The following is a 23,941-nucleotide window of genomic DNA, read 5'->3' as shown; positions in this document are numbered from 1 at the left end:
AAAAAATGTCAACTTCAACAGTGACATGTGATCAGATGAGGCAAGTGAAGCTCGGCCTCACTGGTCAATGTGATAAAATAGAAAAACGTACACTAAGTAAATATGATTTTCCTCTGATCCGTATTAAAGACACATTTTCAGTTGACTCGACACATTTCCCACAGTTTCTGAGGTTAAATTTGCAGAATTTGACTGTTGTGCGCTCACATAGGGAGCAGAAACTCCGGGTGAGGCTCTGGAGCGCTTCGCGTCATGTCTGACTGCAGGACTCAGTTGTAACAGAGAGTACGGTCAGAGCGATGACTGTAAGGGCGGAGAAAAAGCTTCCAGGGAGGCGAGCCTCGCCAGCGTTTGAAAATGAATAACAATAGATGGGTTATTTTCACCATAAACATTTGCTAAACTTCCCTGCCAAACGTGTTATGGATATGTCACAGAGGCGGCCATTTTGCAATAAGCAATACAGTAAAAGCCATTCTGCTGCCCCTAGTGGAATGATGATGAACTGCAGGGTAAAAGACATGGAAAGTTTGTATCATGCTAATGCAGTGGCGGTTCTACACTAACTTACTCCCTGGGCGAGTAACCCCACAGGCGCCCCCCCCCCCCCCCCGCACACATACAAAATTTGACAACATCCTGTTGTGTTACCTATCTTCTTTTTAGCAATTTTACATAAAAAATGCATGCATTTTCTAGACTCGTATTACAGGGGGGTCAAACTCAGTCAAACACGCTTAAGGTTTTTGGCCGAAGAAGATAAACATTTACTGAACACACTAAAGCTAAACTTTTAAACCTTTTAAACTGAACTTTTTTAACATAAATATGCATAAAAACAGGAACACAAGTTAACTTAAACCCTAAATAACTTGTAATATTTAGCTCTCCATAGAAATATATTCTGTCAAAATTATACAAATATGAACATGCTGCAGAATAAAACAAAGAAAGCCTGGAAATATTAATAAGAAATTACAATTCAAATATTTCCGGTTTTTTTTTTGCTCTTTCATCATTTTTTAGAGCATTTTTTTAAGCTGGACTCCTGCTTCATTTTTAGCAATAATTTCTTAATGTGTGACGTCCTGAGTGAGTCTTTGTGAAACATATCAGAGGGATTAGATCTAAAAAAAAAAGTATTGTGATTAATATGTTTATGTCTTATAAAACATAAAAGACTAAATCTTAGAACTCATCAGTGGGATTACTCCAAAAATATTTGGCATTTCCCCTAAATTTGTGCAACACCAACAGTAGAAATCCTCCAAAAAAACTCAATCCATAAAAAATGGTCTGCACCCAGCACCCCTGTTACGGTTTCTGTTTCTTTGCCCTTTGTGGTTTGTTTCCTTTTTGTTCTGGCATGATTTGAGTTTAACTTCCTGTTTTATTTTGTAGGGTTTCCTGTTTCGTTTTTGTTGTGAGTTTAACTTTGGTTCCCCATCCTTCCTGATTGTGTTCACCTGTGTCTCGGTTGTCTGTATGTATTTAAGTCTTGTCATTCCCTTCCTCCTGGGCTGGTCCATAGTATGTTAGTTAGTATGTTAGTCTGCTCTCCCCGTTTCGAGTGTTTAGTGTTTCTAGCCTCCCGTCTGCAGTGGTTTTGTGTCCTTAGTTTTGTTTATTAAAGCCCCCGTTCCCCTGCAACCTCCTGCCTCCTCTCGCTCTCTGCGCCTGGGTGCTTCCTCCCTTCTCCCCCTGTAACAATCCCTCCCCCTTCCCTCTCACACACGCGGCTCCGTCTCTATGACGGAAGGCACACCTGCGGCCCAGAGTTGATTGTCAGATAGAAAATTCTCCCAATCACCTGTTAGTGTGATTCAGCCACCGGCGAGTTGCGCCCCCCTCTCGAGTTTTTTGACTTATGTTCCAAAGACTACCGCAAAGAGGTGTGGCCGCAAGCATCTTGCAGCAGAGGGCGGTGGTCACGCGTGCGTCGGGTCTGCTGTGTCGGAGCAAAGAATTATGGGAAATAATCCCCATTGCCTGCTTTTGTTGAAATTGGGTTGAGCACGGATGTTTGTTCTGCCTAAATCCTTTTCATGTGCCTGTTTTATGTTGTTTCACTCTGAGTTATTTCATCTTTTTTTTTTTTTTTTTGCACCATAAGTGTGAAGAGGAAACAGGAGGAAGACATTCTTAAGAGTCTGATGTGTCAAATTAAAAGTGTTAAGTGTCGGCAGCTGAAGCAATTTCAAATTTAAAGCGCAAAGCTTCCTCTTTGAATATAGTAGCACAGCATCGGGCACGGCAAATGCCGCCCCCTATGAAGTGCCGCCCTGGGCGACAGCCCATATCGCCCATATCAAAAACCGCCACTGTGCTAATGAGATAAAGCTCTCAGAAATACGATATAGGTTTATTGGGTTAAACACCAAGATTAAATTAAATCCTTAAAAAACATCAGCTACCCCCCTAGACATTTCACTGTGTGTTCACGGGGACATTCATTTCCTATTTAACACGTAAGAAACACAAGAAGAAAGAAGTTTTACCTGAATTGGAAAAATAGAAATAAAATAAAAGCTCCTAAAACTTCTTAATGCTACCCTTTCATGGGAACACATCCCAGATGATAATAAGATTAAAGTTTTAATCAAATGAAATGAATGACCACAAACAAGCATTTTAAAGAAAAACACTTAGGCTCAGTGGACACACTGTAGAAGTGCTTTGAGCCTCTGGAAAAGTGCAGATAAATCCAATCCATTATAATAAACCTGGGAAAAGTAAGAAGATTAAAAAAACAAAATCATTGTTGACCAGTCAGGAAATTTTAGAGATGAAACTACCAACTTTTACTAGAGTGATTGTTCCTCACAAACTAATCTTAGTTGGGAATTAACTGGTTCCTCGATAACATAAATCTCCCAGGTTAAAAATCCCTTTAGATGAAGTTTCTGATCACCACTTCCTTCAGAGAGCGCTGCATGACCTCTCCCCTCTCAGAGTCTCTCAAGACAGTCAGCTCTTCCTGTAGCTGGGCCACAGGTCGACCCAGTTGGTACCCCAGGTCCACCATCAGTTCCAGCAGCGCAGCTCTGTAGGCACGCAGCCCATAGCGTCTGACAATTGGAAGGGCTCTGTTGGCAATGCAGATGGCCTCCTCTGGCTGGTCCAGGTCCCGGTAACACACCACGAGTGCAGACAGGGTCGGTACCAGCAGGGTGGGCTTCTGCCACGGTAGCAGCTTCTCCTGGACCTCCAGAACAGCCTGCAGCAGCTCCAAAGCTGCCTTGAACTGGCCTGCTCTCAGCAGCACATGTGCTTTCATCTGCTCCTGTGTGGTGAAAAACTCAGCAAACAGGGGAGAGTGTCGGATGCAGCACATGGCATAGAGCTGCGACAGGTAGTCCTGCAGAGCCAGGCGCCTCTCGGACATGCTGTCAGGGCGGAAGTTCCCGGTCAAAAGCTTAGGGGGGAGCTGGACCTCCTCCAGTTCCTCCTGAAACTCTTCCTGCAGTTTGTGGTGGAGCTGTCGGAAGTCACTGTAGCGCCTCTCCACAGAAACCCGGCGGGAGTCAAAGCTGCCTGAGCGCATCACCACGACGTCATGCACCTGCAGACAATCCGAGGCAGGTAAAGGTAAGCAGACCTCTGGGGAACAACTCAGCTGTGTGGGAACGAGAGGAGGAACATAGCAAAGATCTCAGGGGAGGAACTGCTGCTAATTATCAATCTATGCAAGTTAAAATCATCTCCAAGAGAGAAAGTGATAGAACCCAACAGCTGCACATCAAATTCTGCAGGCCTCCGTTAGCATGTTTTCGTGTTTGGTTCCACAGTGTAAAGACAAAAGTTCTGGAAGTTCCGAGGAGACTCACCACATGTTTGCCTAGAGACTGATGGACAATACGAGAAGACGGGATCTCAAACAGCAGCTGGGCGGGTCGCTCGCGGCGCTTTTCCAGTCGCAGGTTCTGCTGCAGTTCCCTTGTGGTTAAACTAGATAATTCACCTGACAAACACACACAAACACACACACACACGAAGATATGGATGATGGACCGCTTCATATTTACCGCATAAATATAAACACAAACTGTTGTTTTCTGCTGTTTTAATGCCCACAACAACTCTTAAATCTTAGAAACCCTAAGAGCAAAAAAAAAAGTTAGGCCTACTTTATCATCAGAGAGCTCTGAAAACTGCAGTACCACACACTGCGTGCAGACAGCACTAAAGATCCTAGAAAGAAACAATATTACATGGAGAAACTACTGCAGGGATTCAAGAACACGTCATGTAAAGAGTGGTTGAAGCTAGACTAAGAGGAGAAGTGAATATTTGTGAGCAGCAGTGTGGTTTCATGACAAGAAAGAGCATTACAGATGCAATGTTTGCTTAGAGGATGTTGATAGAGAAGTACAGAGAAGGCCTGACTGTGTCTTTGTAGATCTGGAGAAAGCATATGACAGGATGCCCAGAGAGGAACTGCGGTATGTTATGAGGAAGTCTGGAGTAACAGAGAAGAAGTTAGGAGTTGTTCATGACATGAATGAGGGATGTAAGACAGTGGTGAGGTGTTCTGTAGGGGTGACGGGGACAAGCTTAAAGAAAAAAATGAATTTCTCATATAAAACCAGGGATTGCCACAAGAGGGCAGCACAAGAACAGTGAAGTGGTATTGTCATCACACTACCCTTAACTGGTCACGTGACCAGAAGAAGAAACTGAACAGAAGAAACTGAACAGAAGAAACTGAGCAAAAAAAAAAACCCACCTCAACACCTCTTAACAACACGGTTCTTGATATCTCTCTGTACGAAAGAGAACTTCCTAAGTCAGTGAATGCAACAGTAGCAGCAAAAAGAATGCACCTCGTGGCTTTTCTAACCCTTGTGCTATCCTAGGCACTTTAACATTGGGAGTTGGGTCATCTAGACCCACTAGACAGTGCTCTGAACCTTTTTTCTTCAATGATTTGTGATCTTCACTGGTGTCCATGGATTAAATGAAATCTTTCCACCTTTATCCACCTTTGTCATGGTAGGGAGAACACTGTCTAGTGGGTCTAGATGACCCCACTCCCAATGTTAAAGTGCCTAGGATAGCACAAGGGTTAAGGCTGCTCTTGGGAGGGAGTAATGATGTCTGTCCACCAGCTGCCCACTCCCCGTCCATTAATGCGTAACAGTGAGGAAAGTTGTCAATTTTCACATCTATAACTTTTGCTCAAGCTATGCTTCAAGCACGGTTGGACGAGAGAAAAGAGAGCCTCTGATATTGATGAACTGGATATTCTTCCAATATAGGAAGTCTACTAGAGAATCCAGAGAGAGAGGAGCTGTGGTTCAGCTGAAGAAAGTTTGGAGTGACAGAGAAGAAGGTTGGAGTGGTTCAATCAGGACATGTGTGAGGGCTGTAAGACAGAGGTGAGATGTTCTGGAGGTGAAGCAGAGTAGTTGAAGGTGCAGGTGGGACTGTATTTAGAGGCAGACACTCTGATGCAGAGACAGGAAGCAGAGCTGGAGGAAGCAGAGATGAAGATGTTGAGGTTCTCTTTGGGACAGTCAGTTTTGGACAATCCATCAGAGGAACAGATCATGGTAGATGTTCTGGAGATAAATGCAGGGAAGCAGATGGAGATGGTTTGGACACGTTGAGAGGAGGAGCAGTGATGATGCTGGGAAAAGGATGCTGAGGTTGGAGGAGAGAGGAAGACCAAAGAGGAGGATCATGGAGGCAGAGAAGGAGGAGATGAGGGAGGTTGGTGTGAAGGAGGAGGATACAGAGGAGTCGGTTAGATGGAAGAGGTGAGCAACTCACAGACAAAGTGAAAGTGTTTATGTGTGTGTGCATATTTGTGTGTATATGTATTTGTGTGTGTGCACATACATACATCCACGTGTGTGTGTGATGATTGAGCTATAATACCTTACTTGTAAAAACTAATCCTGAAATTTGAAAATCTTCTTCTGCAAAAATTAAGGTCTAGGAACTACAAAGATGGAGGCTTGTGCATCTGTTGTGTGTCTGCGATGTCAGCTGGAGGCTTCAGCGTGTTCACGGGGAGTTTCTAAGATGCTTACATCTCTGAGAAGGAAGAAACAGAAACTCTCCCTTGAACAGAGGGAAATGAAAGGACGTACCTGGACCGAGCCAGTTGACCTTGGCCGGGTCTCCAACGCCCCCTGGAGGTTCTGCCATCAGGACCAAACCCAGAGAGGACGCACAAGTCAAGCGTTCTGCTGCATCCTGACTGAAGGGCTCCCAGTTTCAAGACTATATCTAGTTTATGAATTGAGCGTTCCCACAGAGCAGTAAGAATGTGACAGAAGAGTGGAGGAGGAAGTTATTGTACTCACTGAGACAGAAGGCAGAGGGGGAAGTGAAAGCAGCATGCCAGTAAACTGACAAACGTGTTTATAGCTGCAGCAGGTGGGTGGAGATTGCTGCAAGGCTGAGAGGGATGGGCCAGGCAGGGACTGACCCTGGAAGTGTGTTTGTGGGCAGGATCGGACACCTCAAGGCAGAACTGAACTGCTGATTCTTCTCTGACCCCCCTTCACCTTTTTAAGTTTCTGTTCTTCATGTGCTGGCCTCAGATTAGAGGTTGGGAGGTCCTCTGTGATTTCAGACTGTCTGTGTCCAGCTCTGCCTGGTCTTGGTATTTATATAAGACAGAGTTAGCTAATGTTGGTTTGGTTGTTTCAGACAAGGTGCTGAACTACTCCTGATTCTGGGGTTAGTGTCCCTTTTTTTCAGTTTTCAAAGAACACTGAGAACATTAAAAAGTGTGTCTTGAAGATGAGCCTTGTCATCTGGACTTTAAGTCTTCCTTCTTTCTTGAAGTCAAACTGATCAAGTTGTTTACTTTGGGCATTTCCTTAAGGGCTCACTACAGCGAATCAGCAACAGATTTTTTAGGCCAGATGCCCTTCCTGATACAACCCTGTTTTCCTGTGAGTTCATGCTTCTCAGTCAGACAAGAATTCAACCTGCTCTGGATGCTAGATGGACCAACAGAGAAGGTTCAAGTTCAAAGGGAGCAGAACCTACAACAGCCTGATGTTCTATAGGCCACTATTACAGAAACAGGTTAACCCTTGTGCTATCCTAGACACTTTGACGTTGGGAGTTGGGTCATCTAGACCCACTAGACAGTGCGCTCAACCTTTTTTCTTCAATGATTTGTGATCTTCACTAGTGTCCATGGATTACATGAAATCTTTCCACCTTTATCCAACTTTGTCATGGTAGGGAGAACACGTCAATGTAAGGGTGGGGTCATAGGATAGCACAAGGGTTAATCTATGAAGTTTCAGAGACAGAAACAAAGACAGCAGCTCCAGAGAATCATTTTATTGGTACATCTCAGGTCTGATTGACAGCAGAAAGTATTCATGGGTCACGTCACAGGAACACAACGTGACACAACAGAGCAAGGCGACCCAGCACACACTCAGAACTAAATAAAACACATAAGATGAAACCACTATGTGTCGTGATCATTGACTGTGAAAACAATGGACAGCTCAACCCTTCCCTTCTCATGTTTCCAAATAGGAAGTACCATTGCTTCCTGATACTGGCTCCGCCATGTTGAAACCAGTCGATCTAAGTCAATGTATCTATGGCAACTACTGTCGGCATTGCCATTAATATGATGACTCAGAGCGACTCCGACCAATCACTGTTGACTGTTTTCAACATGGCGGTGCCCATATCAGGAAACAATGGTGAAGGATTTTGCCTGATTTCGCGAGAGCTGGGGTAAGGCATTCTCTATGGGTGACGTCACACCTCGATTCCATTGTTCCATTGTTTTAAAAGTCTATGGTCCTGAACCACAGGTGGAACCAGGTTCAGGATCCACCTGCATACTTTGGAACTCTTAACCGAGGACTTCATCCACACCAAGTCCGGTTCTAAGAGTATGCAGGGGGTGGTTTTGACTGGACCTTTTGGTTCTGTTTTCGACTCACAGAACATCAGGTTACACATGAATAAATGATGAAGAGAAATGCTTAGCAGAAGCGACACAGACATGAAGGAAGCCTGAAGAGTGAGGGGGTGGGGCTTCAGATGCCCAGGTAGGTGTTCATCTTCCCCAGAGCGTCGCAGACAGTGGTGAGGTCGCTGCGCAGGTCCTGCACCACGTTTTCGATGCTCCGCGTGTCTTTGAGCAGGTCCACGCTCTGAGTGTACGGGTTGTAGTACACAGAGAATGGACGCTTAATTGTCTTTGCAAACTCCCTGTTGGAAAAACAAAATCAGTTCAAATGCAAGAGGAAGGAGGTCGGGTCTGGAGATCCTGCCTCCAGAGCAGTCTGTAGAGGGACTTCAAGGTTAACTTTAACTCCACACTTTATCAGACAAAACAAAATGAACTCTCAAAGAAAGAACTTGTGTCTGCTCCCTGAACTGAAATGGATTTGAGTCCACAGAAGATTAAAATAGTTCTGTTCAGAAACAATGAGGGATAGAAGATGATGAGAAGATGGAGCTTTCCGTTTAAAGATTAGGAATGTAATTGAACATCTGTTCTGCTTTTAACTGGCAGCAATGAAGAGATGCTAAAGTAGTCAATGGGCAAACCAGGTTAGTTGTACTTTATTTATTTCTCTGCAATTCGACCCATCCCTCTGGGGGGAGCAGTGAGCTGCAGACTAGCCGCTTGGGGGGCGACAGCTGGCTGGGGAGAGCGGGGATTGATCCACCAACCTTTTGGTTGTTGGACGACCTGCTCTACCGCCCAAGCTAAACTGCCGCCCATATGTTTGTATAAACCATTTTTCTATGGGGTTGAGATCTGGAGAGACTGGCTAGGCCACTCCAGGTCCTTGAAATGGTTCTTATGAAGCCACTCACTTCGTTACCCGGGCAACAGTGTGTTTGGGATCGTTGTCATGCTGAAAGACCCAGCCAGGTTTCATCTTCAATGCACTTACTGATGGAAGGAGGTTTCCCCTCAAAATCTGACGATACATGAAAAATAGCCCCAAATCATGATGCTTCCACCCCCATGCTTTACAGTAGCTATGGTGTTCTTTGGATGCAGCTCAGCATTCTGTCATCTCCAAACACAACAAGTAGAGTTCTAACCAAAAAGTTCTATTCTGGTTTCATCTGACCATAGGACATTCTCCCAATCCCCTTTTGGATCATCTAAATCCTCTCTAGCAGACTGTAGACGGGCCTTTAGCAGGGGGACACGTCTGGCCATGCAGGGTTTGAGTCCCTGGTGGTGTAGTGTGTTACTGACGGTAGTCTTTGTTACTTTGGTCCCAGCTCTCTGCAGGTCATTCACTAGGTCCTCCATGTGGTTCTGGGGTTTTTGTTCACTGTTCTTGTGATAATTTTGACCCCACGGGGTGAGATCTTGGGGGGAGCCCCAGATGGAGGGAGATTCTCAGTGGTCTTATATGTCTTCCATTTCCTAATAGTTGCTCCCACAGGTGATTTCTTCACACCAAGCTGCTTACCTGTTGCAGATTCAGTCTTCCAGCTTGGTGCAGGTCAACAATTTGGTTTCTGGTGTCCTTAGACAGCTCTTTGGTCTCCATAGTGGAGTTCGGAGTGTGACTGGTGTGAGGTTGTGGACAGGTGTCTTTCTATAGATAACCAGTTCAAACAGGAGCCATTACAGGTAACCAGTGGAGGACAGAGGATCCTCTTGTAGAAGAAGTTACAGGTCTGTGAGAGACAGTTGCTTGTTTGTAGATGACCAAATACCTATTTTCCACCATAATTTACAAAAAATTATTTAAAAATCAATGTTATTTTCTGGATTTTTTCTCTCATTTTGTCTCTCATTGTTGAGGTATACTTATGATTAAAATTACAGGCCTTTCTTATCTGGCTAAATCCTTCTTTGGCTCACTTTATATTGTAAAAGAATGAAGTCGTTTTCTAATTAAGGGAACGGTACAGTAAGGGTGCTTCCGGTTTTTGGGATGTCCAAGCCCATGGAGGGTGATAGACAGGAGCAGTTGTATTCTAAAGGGAGTGCCATAAAGTGATAGGGACACCTCAAGGCACATCAAGAAAATGGAATGTACCATTGTCATGGGTGTGGTAAGTGTATCATGAAATATCTGCAAGGATAATGTAAGTTGCATGCATCTATGAAGTACGAGGGATGCTGTTACACGATGCCCTCACGCCACACTAGTCAGTAATAGAATGTAAGTACTGGCTGCTTACTGACGATGCACGAATGTACACACATAGGGTGTGCAGGTGATATGTCAGTGCCTGTAGAAGGCCTATAGGATGTTTGTGTGGACAAACTACAATCTAATCATCTAATTTTCTCATTTCTAACAATTTGGCTGCCTGCGAAGAGTGTGCACCTTTCACGTGAACAGTACGTACTAGCTCCTTTGAGCAGCACGTAAGATTTAGGGGGATTTAAAAGATGTAATATCTGTGTCTCACCTACTTAACCTTTACCTAACCTTACGTGTTGTATAAGTGTTTACAAAAACCTGTCGCTTGCAGCATGCCCGTTGAAAAAATTTCAAGAAAAGGATTGCTCTATAACCTTTTTTTAGCGTGGCCCACCCGTGTGCAGGTACATGTTTACCCATTTGCCTCCGCAGACAGCCTGTATCCACTCATAAGGGCAGTAGGGACTAAAGCTTTTGATACACTTGACTTCATAAGCTTTTTTCTAATGACAGACTCGCTGGTATTCCTAAAAGTGAATAGAATTTTATATTTTATTTATGCTTCTCATTTAATTCCTGAAATGCCATAAAGGTTTAGTGATAACTCAGTGCTCCAGGTGTGTTGTGTCCTCAGCGTGTCAAACTCAGAAGTTTAGCTTTTTATTCTTTATGTCAGAATTGTTCCAGATGGGTGTCAGTCTGCTTCGAATCAGCAACGTTTTTGACAGTTTGGGAATTTCTTTCCCATGCAGTTGATGTGGAGCTCATCTTTGATTCTTGTAACCCTTGTGCTATCCTAGGCACTTTAACATTGGGAGTTGGGTCATCTAGACCCACTCGACAGTGCGCTGAATCTTTTTTCTTCAATGATTTGTGATCTTCACTGGTGTCCATGGATTACATGAAATCTTTCCACCTTTATCCACCTTTGTCATGGCAGGGAGAACACGTCAATGTAAGGGTGGGGTCATCTAAGATAGTACAAGGGGTATTGTTAGATTTTGTTGCTTAAAAAAAGTAGATCTGACATACTGAACAGTTCACATAACAGGTGTTTTAAACTCTGTCCATTAAGGAGTTTCTGGATTATTTTCTTAAACCTTTAAAAGACATACTATAATATATTGTCAATAGTTGTGATAGATCAGTCAGCTCAAAGTCACTAAGATTGCCTGAAATATTTAACATTGCCTGGTTAAACTAGTATTGGGAATGTTTGCTGAATTTTACAGTTGAAAAAAAACTAACTTGTTCCAGTTGATGGAGATTCTGAAATGGATGAGGATTTGTCCACAGTTGTCATTGACAGAAGACTGTCAGTCCTAAAAGAAACGTAAAACATTATCTGCATAAAGATCGGCAATGGTCAGCAAAAAATCATTTTCAGCTTTAGAACCATAAAAGTACCTCCCAACATGTGCGTGTTGCTTCAAGGCTTTTTGACTGTGTCGGCAGCCTTTATCGCAGCAGAATGTAAAAAAATCTTTTACTAAATTTTAACTCCTACTGAAATTGTAGCGTTTGTTTTATTAGGGTTGGTTTCGACCCATTTCTTAAAATAGGATTATAAATTAAAAGAAAAAAAGTTAAAAAAATAATAATCATTTCGGCAAGTCGAGACCTGTGACTTTAGTGTGTAATTGGTGACTTGCAGTCTGTAAATCTCACAATTAGGAACATGCAAAATGAGGAAAAGACTTTCAGTGAGCAAAGTTCTGGATACTATTTTTAGATAAAATGAGGAAGAAAGTACACAGCAAAAAAGCAAAATGGATCAAATGTTTTAGGAAGAGGAAGACAACATTGAGCTTCCAGAGAACACAATGGTCTGGTGTCACCAATGTGGAAGTTACTCAAGCAGAAAAACTCAAGACCAAAGAAGGATGGATCCTTATAGGAGTAGCTTATCATAAGGTAAGCTGCTGCTTGCTCCGTGGGGGCGGCGCTTTCTTGGCTCCCCTCTCCTTGTGTGGGGTGAGGGATGTGGGGCCTGGCGCTTCGGGGGATGCGGCCCCTGGGCTGAGGAGACCTGGGCCCAATGGGGGACGGTGGTCTCATCACCCAGGGACAGCCTACCAGTTGTCCCCCATTTACCCTCTTCCTCATATAATATAATATTTCATTAATATCAGCATTAACTCCTCTATGTTTTAATCATAACTGCTTGAGTGTGTGAAGAGTAACTGTGTAGAGGAGCAGATGATCTGGAGAGTTAGATAAGTGCGTCACCCTGAATAAAACTAGATCTACTTTTTAGATAATTCAGCTTTTTTGCATTAAAGCCAAGCCGCATCCCACGTAACCGTTACGGCAAGTCATCAGTGAGTGAAGCTAATGAAGGATTCATTTTAAGGGGGCTTGGAAGGACTAAAAATAATGCAGAAGAGAGAAAAAAAACCTGCCTTTGACTGCCACCAGAACCACGTTGGTCTAGCCCCTTTTGAGATCTCCTGTAGGTAGTGGGCCAATGGGAGAGTGATCCCATATCATCACTTTAGTGCATGGTGTCTGAGGCCCCTGGGAAGAACCTCAGCTACCATGCACTCACCTTGGAGAACCAACACCAAGCCTGGCTACACAATGAGTCCCCATTGACGCCATTGCAGTGACAGAATCTGATCTTGATTTTGTCTACTCATAAAGGGGATCTGAATCATTCCTTGTCCGGCCCATGACTTAGAACCAGTCTGCCACGGGACGTCCTGCCTAAAGCGTCAGCCTCAGACAGCTTAGCTCCAAGGATCACAGGCATTTGGTCTGGTTTCCTCTTTGGGGAGGTACTACGGGCATGTCCCACAAGGTGGAGACCCTGGGGATGACCCAGGCCACGCTGGAAAGACTGGCCTGGGAATCACTTAGTTAGGAGCTGGAGGAGGCGGAGAGGAAAGTTTGGGGATCTTTGCTTAGACTGCTGCTTTGACGACCCAAAAATGGATGGTTGGACAAACAGAAACAAAAAACAAATTGGGAAACTAGGGCTGCAACATTTTGGACTTTTTAAAGAAGAAAGAAAAAATTACAAGAGTCTAATCTCTTTTGTGAAACAGACTTCCTCTTTCAGTTCAAGAGGCAGACACCAAGACAAAACTTCAAAAGTGTCAAAGACTTTGTGTGTGTGTGTGTGTTAAGCTGTTAATGTTGAAGTTGTATCATTGAAACTCTTTTTGTAGTGACAGATTTGTCAGTTGTGATCATTTTTTGTGTTTTCATTTTGTTCCATTGATGCAGATACTGGCATCACTTTTGAACTGTAACGGTTTTCCTCTCTATCGTCACCTTTTGCTGTCTCAGAAAAAGGATAACATTGAAAATCCATCCCTGTAATATGTTGTTCATCCTACTGACTAGTGTACTGAATTGCAGTAACACAATGGTAATGATTAATGATTTTGTAAGGCAGGAATGCCTAAAACACAGATTGAACAACAATAATCTGATTTAACTAAGTTTAGGAAAAGAAAATGAAAAGTTGTTTAAGTCTTTCAATCTATAAAACAATAATCTTCTGGTTTATTTGATGTGGCATCAGCATGACAACGGAAATGCTGTGCTGCCCCTTACTGTTGCTGACTGAAAGCAAGTTTGAACCAAACAGGACTGAAGCAAACACAGAGCCTTGTGGAACAGCAAGGCTGACTGCTGAGTGAAGGAAGATTTATAATTTACATGAACAATCTGGAATCTTTCAAAGAAATATAACGCAGATTAAAGAATTTAACCCAAAGACATACTCTAGTTTTTAAAGTACAATTTAATAAACAAACACTATAGGCATCCTCTTAAATAAAGATTGAACTAAAGTGAGATGTTTGCTGAAAATATGGATTATTAATCTCATCTTCATCTCCTGTGTTTATGCAGGTTTGTGCTATTTAGTTTTAGTTCTGTTGGTCCATCTATGGTGAGTCTGAGGTTTGTGGTGCTTTTTTCTTGAAGCTGAGATGTGTGAGCTGTTCACCTCATTTTCTCTTTGGCCTCCTCAAAACTCTCAGAGACAAAGTAAACCTCCTGGAAGGTGGTGATGAGACACTCTTGGTTGCACGTTGTCTTCGGATCAAACATCCTCACACAGGCTTTGTCAGACAGAGCATGCTGGGGAAAAACATCGGCTGCATCATTTAGTGAACAATCAAGTGCATTTTTTGATAATATGGATAAAGAGGATGCTAGAACGTCAAACTATTTGTCATAAATTGATGCAAACTAGAACAAGCCCAGGTTTCCTTTTAGTTCTGTAACCAGACTGACTCTCAGTTCTGTTGACCCACTTGTTTCTCTAGAACTCAGAACTGAAGGATACATGAGTTGTTTTGCTTTTTTACATAATAAAATATGCTCCATCAGAGAGAAAAATCAGGACAAATGTTTGCAAATGCTGTAGAAGATGGTTTTTCAGTAACCCCAGCTTCAACTTTTGGTGAACCAGAACTTAGATAAGTCACTGTGTCCTTTAGAGTTCTCTGAAGTAGCATCAATAACATCTTCCTGTTAATGTTTAACTTGGATCCAGTTCCAACTGTTTAAGGTCATCTAAAAATGTCACCTCCATACTCATCCTAATCAATGTGTAACTATTAACGGAGACAGGTGCGTCTTATGCAGGAAAACCCCGAGATCAAATCCAAGGTGTGTAATCCAAAATGTCAAGAGATTGAGTTCATTACGAGCACACACCACCTTGAAGACAAGAAAAGAAAAAAATAGACAAAACAGACCAACAAATTGCTTAATCAACCCCCTTTAAAAACAAAAAAATAATTCTACAAAGAAATTCTAATATTTGGCAGTGGTTAGCGCTCTTGCCTCACAGCAAAGAGGCCCCTGGTTCAAGTCCCGGCTGGGGGATAAAACGGGTTTAGAAGATGACTGAATGAAGAAAACATTCACATGTTTGCAAGTTTTACAGAACAAACCTAAAATTGACATTGATTTTAGTCAACATCCTGTGACAACATCCAACATTTCAGAATTTCTTCTGGTGGTTTGGACTGTTGCTGCTGTGCAGGTCTGACCTTTGTTATTTTTGCTGGAGAGTCGTCGTTTGTTTCAGTCTGAGACTGAACATGCTCCGTGGCTCTGCTTCAGGTGAGAAAAAAGCTTGGTGGTATTTCCTGTTTTAGAAGGAACATGCCTTCTGGATAATTTGCAGTTCATGTTACGCTGTTTTTTTCTTCTTCTGTATTTTAAATAACTGTAAAAAGTCCACACACGGGTCAAACTTTAACTGGCCAAAAATGTACCAGCCAAACACATTTTTATCTGCCAAATTATGTCACTATTTCACTCAGAAATACAGTCCACCTTCTGAATTTTTTTAGAGAAAATAAACTTAATAGTATAATAGTAATTTATAAATTTTAGAAATGTCATGGAATGGTATTTAAACCGAGAAATGCAGAGAAAACAAGAACAGCTTTAAAATAGAATCCTAGATCTGTTTCCAGGTGATTACATTTTATATTAAATCATAACAAAAAACAGCCTGAAAACAGTTTAATGTTTTCAATTATAGTTATTATATATCATCAACATCAAAGCTGCAGCTCTCATGGGGGAAGGATTAGGTCACAGTTTTTGGTGGAACACTGGCTCTGTAACGCTCCACAGACGCTGCTAAAACACAGTGGATTCAATTCGATTATTATATTTAGAAAATATAATATCCTATGAATTAATTTTATTTTAATTATCCGCCACGTCTTCTGACTTTATACCGGTCTTTTTTGTGTGTGTGTGTGTGTGTTATCTTTATTTGAGTGTTATCTTTGTGTATTGTATTTTTTGTGTGTGTGTGTGTTTTCTTTGGGTGTGTGTGTCTATGTGTGTTGTCATGCATGTGCTATTTTCTTGTGTGTGTGTCTTTTAATTTGTGTGTTTGTTTCACCCTGAGTTCCCCGATAGAGGAGAGCAGTCCGGCTCCGTAGGCCCTCAGATGACCGTCTTGTTTGCAGAGTCCAAATTCGATTGTGAAAAAGTAACACTGAAAAGTACGAGGAGACAACAACATTATTATTTGTGCAGATGAGCAACCATCACGTCATGACTGTTCAGCTCTGTTGATGGACACGGTTTAGTTCCTTTGATCTAAAAGTTCATAATTCTGGAAAGAGTGTGAAACACCTGAAACGCCGCTGAAAGGTCATCCAAGTTCACTGCATTTTCTACATGACTTCATAACAGCCCACCCAAAATAACAGTCATTAGTTTATTTCCGGAGGATGTTGCTAAACCTTTATTTCCCAAACACAAGTCAGCCACGGGGGGGGGGGTGGGGGGGGGTGTTAGTGCAGCAGCAGTACCTGTGAGCTTTATTGGATGTGCTCCCTAAAATGAAAAACATCACTTTTGATTTGTCAAGATGAAGTGTTTCTTTGAAGGAAAGACGAACACACAGGCACGCACACCCTTGTATATGAACACAGATTCAGTTCTTGTGTTCCCCTCCATGTTCCTCTTTGTGAAAATCCCCCACCCCAACCAACCATGCATCTGTGCACACAGAACAAGAAGTTCAGTTGTGGTCGTGTCAGAAAACATCCAACACCGCTGAGTGCAGCACATCATTCAAACCTGCCTGTGGAGTGGAGTTTACATTTAAAGGTGTATGATGGTGTGTGGGATTAGAGATTAGATCTCCTCAACCAAGCAGGAAATATCCTTCTTGGAGGTTCTGGTGGCTCAACAGGGCCACCTTCAGGCAGCATTTTGTGGCAGTCCATCGTCCTGAAGCATTCTGGCTGAGTGCATGATCTTCATGCTAAAGTGTGGATCACCTGCAGTGGAACAGACATTCTGCTGTGAAGTGTTTACTCACCGTTGCCAGTTTCTGAACGTCCTCATCAGAGGCTCCTAAGGAAGCCAAACCGATTTCCTGGGAGAACTGAGCAAACTTTGGATCAGCCAGCAGAGGAACATGACCCAGTAGCTCATGACACGTATCCCTGAGAACAAAACATAACACAAAAACCACCTCAGCATGCGCTAGGAATTTCATGCCTCCCCCCTGGTTTCAGCAGGTCCTGGAGCATTGTAAAGTGGATCAAAGGCAGAGGGACTTACGGTTCTGGGGTGTAGAGCGGGTCAGTGCCATGACGAATGTATTGGGTGCAGTTGAATACTCTAAACGCCAAACCCGCCAGGAAGTCTCGAGGAGACAGGTAGCCTGCGACGGGCCGCACCGTGAAGCCCGAACGCTCTGAAGTGAGGTCACATTGTGGAGGTTAGCTATCTTAAGCTGTGTCTGTTTCTATTTTCTCCACCATCTTTAGGAGTAAGGAGGCACAGGCCAGAAAAAAAAGGTGGTACCTTTGAGAAACATGGACACATCCTCCAGCTGGGGGATGTTGTCCTCTCGGTAGCCACAGTGTTTGGTGAGAAGCGGCAGGTTCTTTAAGTGCTCCTTGCAGGCGTGAGTGGGGTACAGCTTGGTCAGCTCTCTGAACACCACACCCCAGGTTCTCACCTCCTCTGGGGTATACTCAATACGAGGGATGGGCTGCCCACTGTGGGGAGTATGGGTCAGAACCGCTCTGTCCAACAGGAAGACCAGTGGAGGGCGAAAGGAAGATACTTACAACTTATAATTCATGGCCACCTCCACAAAGTACTTCCTGCGCCGGCGATAAACCTCGTCCTTGAAACCCTGGAGAGGGGGATGAAGCTCAGTTCACGTTAACTTTGCTCTATTAGACCGTTGCAAGGAAACTGAATTCAAAATGGAAAGGTGTTTGCAGAGCAAAACTTTGGCTTTTGGAAACCCAAGATTATCATGTTAATGAGCAACCTGTCTGCTTACCTTCTAGACCTCCTTAGTTCCCTTCTTCTTGTCCTAAACCCCCACTCAGATGGAAATGGTGTTTTTGGTGTTTTTAACATGTTCTTATGACATTTCAGTCAGACGACTCATGCAGTAACGAAGATTTATTCCATATTTATTTTAGTTTGGCAGAAGTTTTATTCCATATTTCTTTTAGTTTGGCACAAGGCTCCGTTCAGATACATAAAACAAAGATCTCCATAAAAAAATTTGGGTATTAAACTACCCCTAACGGAGCTCACAGGTGGAAGCTGGGGAGGAGGGTGGGGTGACGAACAAAGAGCTCGCAGATATGGAAGAAGAGGATTGGACCGTACCTTGACTTAAGTAGGAGGCTGAACAGGTGAGTTGATTAGACTGAACCGCCCGCAGGGAGGAGTAACCAGGTAAACGCACTGCTAGAGTTGCCTTCCTGAAATACTCCCAGGGTCGTTCACTTCAGTTAGACAACTCATGCAGTAAAGAAGATTTATTTCCATATTTCTTTTAGTTGGCATAAGCCTCCGTTCAGATACATAAAAACAAAGATCCCCATAGAAAACTAAATGGAGATCAGCAAGAGTTTGAAGAGAAAGTGAATGTTAAGATCAGTATTATATGTGTTTAAGTCAGAAGAAATGTGTTTTGGAGGCATTCCATATTCAACAGACTTACAATTCTGACTGCTATGTGTGACCCGGCACCATTGACTGTTGGGCCGCTCCTGTTCGAGAACAGTGCCACGAAGGGAACACACCATCTAGATAAAAGAGAAAAAGAGCTTGGCAAATTGAACGTGGAGCCAATATCTGCAAAGACGCTGTAGGGAACTATAAATTGAAACAGCCATGAAACTAACCTGTAAGACGACACGAAGCTAAACATCCAAAAATCCGACGCTTCCACTGGCATACCATGATACGAGCTCAAATAACATCCATAAATTCGACGCTTTCATCTGAAGAACTAAGATACGAGCTTAACAGCAATAAATTCGATGCTTCCATCTGCATACTAATAGTACGAGTTTAAGGAACATCCAAATTCGAGCTCAATAGGCATTCTATAATACGAGCTTCAGACATCCTAATTTTGAGGCTTCCACCTGGCAAAATATAGATTTCAAACAACCATAATCCAACAAATTATTTTCCTTTCTGCTACTAACGTATTGGTTGATTTAAGTCTGAAGTCTCTTTGGAATGTGGAGGAGGTCCACAACCCCATCACTTCCAGTGCAGAAATAGGTACGTGGAGTGCAGTCATTGTAGCAGCACCAATTCAAGGTGTGCAGGGGCAACGATCTGCAGGGAAACTGCAGGACGAGCAGAGACTGTGGAATTTGGAAGCCAGCTAACCCCGTCAAGGGTTTTACGTCATCCGCCAGATGTAAGTGCTGACCGGGGGGTAGGGGTTGCAATGGTAAGAGAGAAGTAATCTTTGTCATTTCCGGAGGGACGCACCTTTAGAAGGCCATTGAGGAGCAGGCGAATGGAAGGGTATCCAGGGACCAAGGAGATTTGTAGATGAGGAAGTTCGACATCTCACGTAGCAATGGACTGCAGCTCGGCTGGATTTGATTTGATGCTTTGTACTTGAAATCAGTGGTTCTCAAATAGGTGGACAACAAAAGCACAGACTACTGAAATATCAATTGGCAAAGGGGTGTCTGGATACTGGCAAATGAACAACAATTTGAAATTCATGAGGGATCGTAGGTTTTGATAGTATTTTAGCTGGGCTCAACCTCATGCTTTTAGAGACGGAGTACAACAAGTCTCTAAATGGAGATGCTTGTAGTCAAGTGTCATCTGCTTGAAGCAGGGCAGATTGAGGATTGGCTTGCGACACAAATTTTAACTCTTGGAACTGAAGCTAGAGAGTGTCAGTGATATTGTTTCTACAGCCAGGATAAAATTTGCTCGTGGTGTAAAGTTATTTAAACATTAAACCCTGTCAACCGAAAAGTTAAACTATTTGTCATCGCACTTCTTGAAACAACCTTTGTATAATCTCCACGGCTGAATTCTCTCAGAACACCATGATCTGTTAGTGGACCATTAGCTGTGGATTTGGGTTCAACATCCTAAATTTCCGGCGGCCGGACATTCATAAACCAGTCTTCATTAAATTCCCCCCAAAAAAAACGGAGGACGCAGCCTCAGAAAACAAGTAGAGGGAGACCAAAGACCCGAATCAGTCATCGCCGTTACAAAAACCACTCCAAGCATCGAGAAGGAGAGACCAGAAACGCAAGACAAAGAAACATCCAGAGCAACAGGAACACGGAGATCCAGGACTGAACCAATGAGTTATATCACTAGAGGAGACATCACGTGGTTACTCATGGGAGGAGAGCACCGCCATCTTGGTGAGGTCAAGTTACTACTGCAGTGCATGCATGTGAACATTTTTTGCATAATACCAGTTCATCGTTTGGGTTTCAACTGCCAAAATCAGAGAACTGAGTCCATGAAGGAGGAAGGTATATCATTTCACAGGTAAGTACTATAATTTTTTTCTTTTAATGCTGCAGGGGCTTCATTAATGATACACATGTTGACATGTATGATGCTGCAGGGATGTTATCAACATTCTGCATGATGTACGGATAATTTGCTGTCGACATAAATGTACATTTTATTTAGCTAAACTTGTATACAGCGTACTAGACTATTATAGTAATATACATTACATTTCTGACTCAGTGACTGAACTTTTCTTGCAGGTTTCCAATGGATTCAGACTTAAGGAAAAAGTGGACCTTAGCAATAAAAAGAGTTAACCCAGATGGATCACTGTGGTACCAACTAGTAATACAATCTGGATATTTTCGAAAGATTTATGGAAACCCATTTAGATAAGAGGCCAGACTGTTTTTCTTTGTTGTTGTTTTTTTTAAAGGGGGAAATCTATTGTTCACTTTTGGACTTCTTTTGAACTTCTTTTGGACTTATTATTAATAGACTCATTTTTATAATTTATTGACATTATTTTTTATTGTTATTATTTATTGTTTGTATTGACTTACTATTGATTTATTATTATTATTGACTAGTTGTTGGGTTTTTCTAAATAATTTAAATTACATGTTAAAGAGGTCTAAAACTTCTAAATGTTATGAAATTATTTTTAAAAATTCTTTGTAATAATATTTTTATTTTTAAGAAGTCCTGCAACAATGCATTTTCATTAAAGTTTGAGCTTATAAGGCTGACTGTTTCTCTTCTTTAACAACAACAAATGATCTCTCTCTCTCTCTCTCTCTCTCTCTCTCTCTCTCTCTCTCTCTCTCTCTCTCTCTCTCTCTCTCTCTCTCTCTCTCTCTCTCTCTCTCTCTCTCTCTCTCTCTCTCTCTCTCTCTCTCTCTCTCTCTCTCTCTCTCTCTCTCTCTCTCTCTCTCTCTCTCTCTCTCTCTCTCTCTTATATATATCTCTATATATATCTATATATATAAATATAATATATTTACATATATGTATAAATATATATAAATGTAAAAATATATATAGTATATAAAAGCTACTTCGACACCACTAAAAGCAATAGAAATCTTTGTCATGTGGGCGTCGTCGACCTCACCAAGATGGCGTCGCGCTCCGCCACCGTTGGCCAGGCTTATAAAGCGGGTGTGTCTCCTCTAGTGATATAACTCATTGGACTGAACTACCTAAAACGAGAAAACAAGATGAACGGATGTCCGCTGGGAATAATGCACATGTGGCACTGTGTGATTTAAAAATTCATTAAAACAGCCCCACATTTAATTTCATTTTGATCTCGGAAATAATCAGTAACATCACTGTTAGAACTACTTAAACTGTCAGTTTGTGTTGAAAAAGGTTTGGGTCAATACCTAATCGGTGCTCTATAGATCAGTAGCTGACCAGCAGAAGAAGTCAAGGCAATCCGGGTTGAATGAGTCAGCAGAATGTGACCAAGTGCGCTCTTTTTGACCGTGATTTTGTATACTTTGCAGGTAAGCTGGCTGAAATCAACACACACATGATTTAAAACAGTAAGGATGTGTCTTAAGTGCTTTAAAGAGGAACATGAGTTAAGTAAATGTGTAGTTTAAAGAAGTTGACATGATTCAGACATCACGTTTTGTTTCCAAGATGGCGGAGGTGGATCGGTGGCGAGCAGTTTAACACACATTAGAAATGTTTGAAACCAGTGTAAGCTAAAATGTAAAAAGTTAAGTGCTGAGAGATGCATAAAAGCTTTGCAGAAGCTTGAGTTTATGGAACAGGCATTTGAACAAAAATGAAAGTGTTGAGAATATTACGTTTTTAGGTCAAGAGCTAAGCTAAGCTAGAGCTCACACATGTAAGGAGTTTAAGTGTTCGCTACTGGAGTAAAATGGATTTGGTGATTTTTGTTTACTCTTAAAAGTTATGTAATCTGTATAAAACAGTGCAGAACTTGTGTTGTATGTGTTAATTGTGCAAGGTTATGCGAATAGATCAGTAGCTGACCAGCAGAAGAAGTCAAGGCAATACGGGTTGAATGAGTCAGCAGAATGTGACCAAGTGCCCTCTTTTTGACCGTGATTTTGTATACTTTGCAGTTTTTTTTCCAAAATTAAATATGTTGCACAGAGAGTGAGTTATGGAGAGAAATTAGACTCAGTTGGATTTGTGCGTGCGTAATTCTTGATTTGTGCAGAAATTAGGATTTGTGTATGCATATTCTTGCTTTGTGTGTGCGCAAATTAGGATTTGTGCATAAATTTGGGTTTGTGCGTGATTTGTTACTCACATAATACGTCATAAGGCTGATAGGGAAATTCTAATGAGCGAGCATTCCACTGGTATTTAAACGAAGCACTTACGGATGAATTTGTGAGACATGAAAACAGTCTCACGCTAGATCCATGCGTAACTTTGGCTTTGTGCGTGTTTTTTTTAAAGATGTGTGTGTGTAAGTAGTTTCAAGCTGTTGTAATCTTAATTTGTGCATACGTAAATTGCATTTTGTATTTTTTTCATTTGATATTTTTTTAAATTATACACAAAGCGTATTATGTGAGTAATACGAGTAAGTAATCCTAATTTACGCACGCACAAAGCAAGAATATGCATACACAATTCCTAATTTACGCACAAATCAAGAATTACGCACGCACAAATCCGACTGAGTCTAATTTCTCTCCATAGTGAGTTGGCCCATCATTCTGAACCGTGTAAAACACACAACACAATTCAGGTGGCCCAACAGCGACAAAACCCCTTCTACATACATCCAAAGATTGAAAAAACGATGCGAGGGACTTCATAGTGGAAGAGAGGCTTGCATCAATTAACCCAGTGCTTCTCAAATAGTGGGGATGCAATGCCAGGGGGAGAACGCGGTAGTGGCAGTTTTAGGCACAGGTAATATGGGGCAATTGTCCGATGTGCAAATTTTACGTGTGGGGCGGTGGTGACAGCGGCTCAGTGCTTGGGGGGGGTTATTGGGGTGCGAAACATTTTCTTTTTCCTAGGGGGGGCCTGGCAAAAAACAATTGAGAAGCACTGAATTAACCAGAGATCCACGACAGAAAATAAATCCAGATGGGTGGAGGACCAAACGTCTTACTTGGATAAAGCGGAAACCCAGATTCGAAAAGGAGTCGCGACCACAGAGTTGCAAAAGACCTGGGATAAAGGAGGAAAATCGACCACCGAGAAATCATCAAGAAAATGCAAAACGAAGGGGAGCCTATAGGTATACATAAAGTCCTGCACAGGGCTTCCAAGAAATGTAGTCGAAAAAACCAGGACTGTTACGACAGCTGAAAGGTAAACTGATAAAGAACACTTTGAGTGTCACCTAACACCAAGAAGATGCCACTGGGAGGGATGGAAAGGCAGAACAGTGAGAACATCTGCGATATCCGCCTTCCCCAGCCATGCATTGCGTCCGGTGCAAAAAACAAATAAAACCGGAAGGATCACGAAGAATAAGGCTGCTGATGCCCAGAATGGATGAACTGCGAGGCACAGATAGGTCTTATATAAGTCGCGTCAAACCTGAATGCTTCAGC

At 42.4% G+C, this 23,941-nt stretch overlaps 2 protein-coding genes across 3 annotated transcripts in view; both read right to left on the bottom strand.

Moving 5' to 3' along the window:
- Positions 1–2,341: 2,341 nt before the first annotated feature.
- Positions 2,342–6,345, bottom strand: snx20 (sorting nexin 20). Its single transcript, XM_004069415.5, has 3 exons — positions 6,096–6,345; positions 3,828–3,961; positions 2,342–3,562 (listed from the first exon to the last, which is right to left on the bottom strand). The coding sequence occupies exons 1-3, from the start codon at positions 6,151–6,153 to the stop codon at positions 2,891–2,893; spliced, it is 864 nt and encodes a 287-aa protein (XP_004069463.1). The 5' UTR covers positions 6,154–6,345; the 3' UTR covers positions 2,342–2,890.
- A 949-nt stretch (positions 6,346–7,294) lies between these two features.
- The window catches only part of tph2 (tryptophan hydroxylase 2 (tryptophan 5-monooxygenase)), a 28,036-nt gene continuing 11,389 nt past the window's right edge, over positions 7,295–23,941 (bottom strand). The window contains 7 exon segments of one of the 2 annotated variants that reach the window (NM_001305409.1): positions 7,295–8,202; positions 14,077–14,210; positions 16,003–16,098; positions 16,933–17,059; positions 17,178–17,313; positions 17,424–17,620; positions 17,693–17,760. In NM_001305409.1, coding sequence (NP_001292338.1) covers positions 8,028–8,202; positions 14,077–14,210; positions 16,003–16,098; positions 16,933–17,059; positions 17,178–17,313; positions 17,424–17,620; positions 17,693–17,760 — 933 coding nt within the window. In that variant the 3' untranslated portion in view covers positions 7,295–8,027. 2 annotated transcript variants of the gene reach the window in all.

The sequence above is a fragment of the Oryzias latipes genome, chromosome 6, assembly GCF_053564925.1.
Source record: "Oryzias latipes strain Hd-rR chromosome 6, Olatipes_Hd-rR_3.1".
In the NCBI taxonomy this organism is placed as follows: Eukaryota; Metazoa; Chordata; class Actinopteri; order Beloniformes; family Adrianichthyidae; genus Oryzias; species Oryzias latipes.
The sequence above is the reverse complement of the archived record's forward strand: the minus strand, read 5'-3'. Positions and strand labels throughout refer to the sequence as shown.

Excerpts from the sequence above, each read along its gene's own strand:
- snx20 (XM_004069415.5), bottom strand. The coding sequence starts at position 6,153 with ATGGCAGAACCTCCAGGGGGCGTTGGAGACCCGGCCAAGGTCAACTGG. Across the intron at positions 3,962-6,095 it reads GGTCAACTGGCTCGGTCCAG|GTGAATTATCTAGTTTAACC; the intron begins GTACGTCCTTTC and ends TGTGTTTGTCAG. Across the intron at positions 3,563-3,827 it reads AGTCTCTAGGCAAACATGTG|GTGCATGACGTCGTGGTGAT; the intron begins GTGAGTCTCCTC and ends GATTGTCTGCAG.